At 32.7% G+C, this 3858-nt stretch overlaps 1 protein-coding gene across 1 annotated transcript in view; it reads left to right on the top strand.

Moving 5' to 3' along the window:
* Positions 1 to 3169: 3169 nt before the first annotated feature.
* LOC113821737 (adhesion G protein-coupled receptor L3) overlaps positions 3170 to 3858 on the top strand; it is a 33111-nt gene continuing 32422 nt past the window's right edge. The window contains exon 1 of the mRNA XM_070140059.1: positions 3170 to 3342. Coding sequence (XP_069996160.1) covers positions 3189 to 3342 — 154 coding nt within the window. The 5' untranslated portion in view covers positions 3170 to 3188. The remainder of the gene's footprint in view (positions 3343 to 3858) is intronic.

The raw sequence follows: 3858 nt of genomic DNA, 5'->3' as shown, positions 1-3858 counted from the left end.
AAGGAAAAAACACTTTGTAGAAAAATGAAAGAGAAAAGAGAGTAGAATGGAAGAATGATAGGAAAAGAGGAAAACACAAAAAGGAAAAAGGGGGGAAAGCGGAAAGGAAGAAGAAAAATAAAAAGACGAAGAAATAGAAAGAAAAATTTAAATATAGAAGAGAAGAATAACAAAGGAAGAAGAAAATGAGAGAGAAAACAAATAAATTGTAGAAGAAAATAAGAAGAAACTAAAGAAAATGAGAAAAAATAAGAAACAAGAGGCAACGAACCAAAGAAGAAAAAAGAATAGAGAGCGATAAAATTATTATTATTAATTTTTTTTTAAGAAAGGGAATACAGACAGGAAAGAGGAGACAGATAAAAGATTAAAATGTAAATTCAGGAGAGAGAGAGAGGAGGCGGGGGAGAGGCAGAGAGAGATGGAGAGCTATATATATTTCGAGAGAGAGAGCGAGAGCGCGCGCGCGCGAGAGAGAGAGAGAGAGAGAGAGAGAGAGAGAGAGAGATCCGGATTGATAGATAGAGATAGATAGATAGAGAGATAGATAGATCGAGATATATATATATAGAGAGAGAAAGAGAGAGAGAGAGACATTATCCTTTTGATATATAACCGTCTTTTAATTCATCGTACTAATCATCATAAAAAAATGAATAGCTTTAATAATATTTTTCATAGAAAGAAAGAAGGAAGAGCTGCAATGAAATAGTAAGAATGGTGTACACAGATAAGACCGGATATGTGGGGACAGCTGTTATCTATACACGTGTGTGTATGTAAACGGATGTTTGTACAATTCGCTTTCCATTACTTCCTTTGTGCACGAAAGGTTGCGGGGCAAATGGGGTAAATGAAGCTACTAATGCAGATTTTATTAGATTCCTCGTAATTGATTTTTTGACAGGTAGCTGAATGATTGCTTCTGAAAATGGCAAAGATAGGGATGAAAATAATAATTATAGTATAGATATTTATGATGATGATAATAATGATGATGATAATGATAATAATGATGATGATAATGATAATAATGATAATGATGATAATAATGGTAATGATAATGATGATAATAATGGTAATGATAATGGTAATGATGATAACAATAATAGTAATAATAATAAAGATAATGATAATAATGATAATAATTATAATAATAGTGATGATAATAAAAACAATAATTACAGTAATAATACTGATATGAATATTGATAATAAAAACAATAATAAAAGTGATAATGATCCTGACAATAACTATACAAATAACAATTATAATAATAATAATAATAATAAAAGTAGTAACAACAACATTGATGATAATGTGAATGAGGACAGTAATAGTGATAACAACAAAAAAACAGTGATGATAACAACGATGATAATATTTATCATAATAATGAGGATAATAAGGATAATAAAAATTAAAATGATGACGGTAATTATGATAATGATAAAACGAATACTAAAATTGATAGTAATACAAATTCTAATACTACTAAAACTATAATGATAATGTTGATGATGATAACAGTAATAAAAGAGTAATAATAGCTGTAACAATAGTAGTAATAATAATGATAATGAATATAATAACAACCACTATAATAATAACAGGAATAATTATAAAAATGCTTAAAACAATAGCATCAATAACAGCTATACGACTACTACTACTAGACCTTATGTTAATACTTATTGTAACATTCATTGACGTAATAATGTTGATAATAATGGTAATGGTGATGATGATGAATATGATGATGATAATGGTGATGATAAGAATGATAATTATAATAACACTGATGATCATGATTATAATGATAGTGATAATAAGAATGATGATAATGGTAATAACAGCAACTACAAAGAAATTGCAACAATAATAATAACAATAATGGTGATGAAAATGATACTAGTATTGATACTAATAATAGTAATAACTTTAATAATGATAGTAATGATAATGATAATTGTCATTACCTAATATCACTATAACTAGTATTTAATCAAACGCCTTAGCTAGTTTCAAAATCTTCATATTCCTTTCCAAGTAAAACTATAAACAGAGCATAGAGATTCGAGAGGCAAAACCAGTGCGTGAAAAGCAGCATAAATTCTGTATGTCTTACCTATTTCTTGCATCTGCCGCAGTAAAACAGTTCAGATAACTAAACTTTATTGGCAATAATTACATTTAATACCAAAATAACGTGATATGTATGACGTTTTGACGGGAATTAGAAATGATTACAAACTGATGTCTAGAGAGAGAGAGAGAGAGAGAGAAAGAGAGAGAGAGAGAGAGAGAGAGAGAGAGAGAGAGAGAGAGTGAGTGAGTGAGAGAGAGGAAGAGAGAGAGAGAGAGATTGAGTTCCCTGACACCAGTGTCTGATAAATTCAGTTGCATGAAGAAAGTAGCCTTGGCATTGCTAACAGCGTTTGGATCTATATATCAATGTGATCCAGATGTTTTCACATATGCAGCAGACCCTCAGCCCCAATCGCAGCAGGCTTACAACAGATCACTCTCCGGGTTGTTTGAAGTGTAGTGTATCTAGATGTTAATATGGTGAGAATAAATTTAAAATGATAAAACATACATATGCTACAAAAATGCTAAATTTGTGTTATCCATGTGCAGGAAAATACAATTGGATATACAGTAAAAAAAAACAAAAAACACGGAAGGTTATGAATACGAAGGCATTGAATATCAACTGGCACACAATGTTCAAAAGGTTGCCGACACCTGGTGTAGGCTGTCTGTCTGTCGGTTTCAGGCGACTCTCCTTTACGTAGATCTAAACGAGGTATTGGTAAGGTGGGAACACCATATAAGGAGCGGGAGGAGAGAAAGAGCGACGAACGCGGTCTGCGGGAATGAAGTGGGCGGTTATTTTCGTTTTATGGAGGAAAAGTCTATGTTGGAGACTGTAGAGAACGAGGCAAAGGCTGAAGTATCTATATTCCCGAGGCCTGAGGGTAGGCCTATGGTCTTACGTGTGGGTAAGGTGTGCGAGAATGAACTAGGATAGGATAGGATGTGTCCTAACATAAGTATATATATATATATATATATATATATATATATATATATATATATATATATATATATATATATTCTAGTAAAACTAGAATCATTAACAGATCACTATTCCTCCTTCCAACAGGTGCACAGAATAGAAAAAGATGCCGGATTCTGTTGTGTCTTTCCCTTCGTTGTTCTTCCTTCTCTTGCTGCTTCACGGACTTGAAGATTCGAGATGTCTTGCACGGCTTCACGAACCTATGGAACAATCAGAACCTATAGCCTTTTGGGAGGGATTTCAACCCAGTGACAATGGTAAATATATATGCATGATCGTATATTAAAAAAATTGTTTAGTCTCTAAGGAAAATAGAGTTGAGGTGTGGGAGTGGTCGTCCAAGAGGCGGCGGACCAGTTTCGTTCTTTAACCGCCCTCGCTTCGATTGCCTGCCGTTCCGACTCCACGAACTGGCGTTATATTATTGGAACATGAGAGGCGGTGGAACGCCAGCACTAATGTGTCTTTCACGAAGTCGTTCAACAGTTTTCTTTACTGTTAAGCCTATATTTATTTCGTTATATGTGCAACCACACAGAAAATTTGAATTGTATTTGTATGAATATTTGGCACATATTAAAATCGATATATTTTGAGAAGACTTTACTGTTTATATTGAAATCTATCCAAACACATCTTGCCTCTCTTGAGTCTCCTTATTTCGCCGTTATTTCTTAATAATATGTTGAACATGAAGCAACTACATTTTGCACATCCTTTAGCACGCATTCCATGTCAAAAAACGTAACAATAACATGAATAAATAACAAATA

Source organism: Penaeus vannamei, chromosome 26, assembly GCF_042767895.1.
Source record: "Penaeus vannamei isolate JL-2024 chromosome 26, ASM4276789v1, whole genome shotgun sequence".
NCBI classification, from domain to species: Eukaryota; Metazoa; Arthropoda; class Malacostraca; order Decapoda; family Penaeidae; genus Penaeus; species Penaeus vannamei.
The sequence above is the reverse complement of the archived record's forward strand: the minus strand, read 5'-3'. Positions and strand labels throughout refer to the sequence as shown.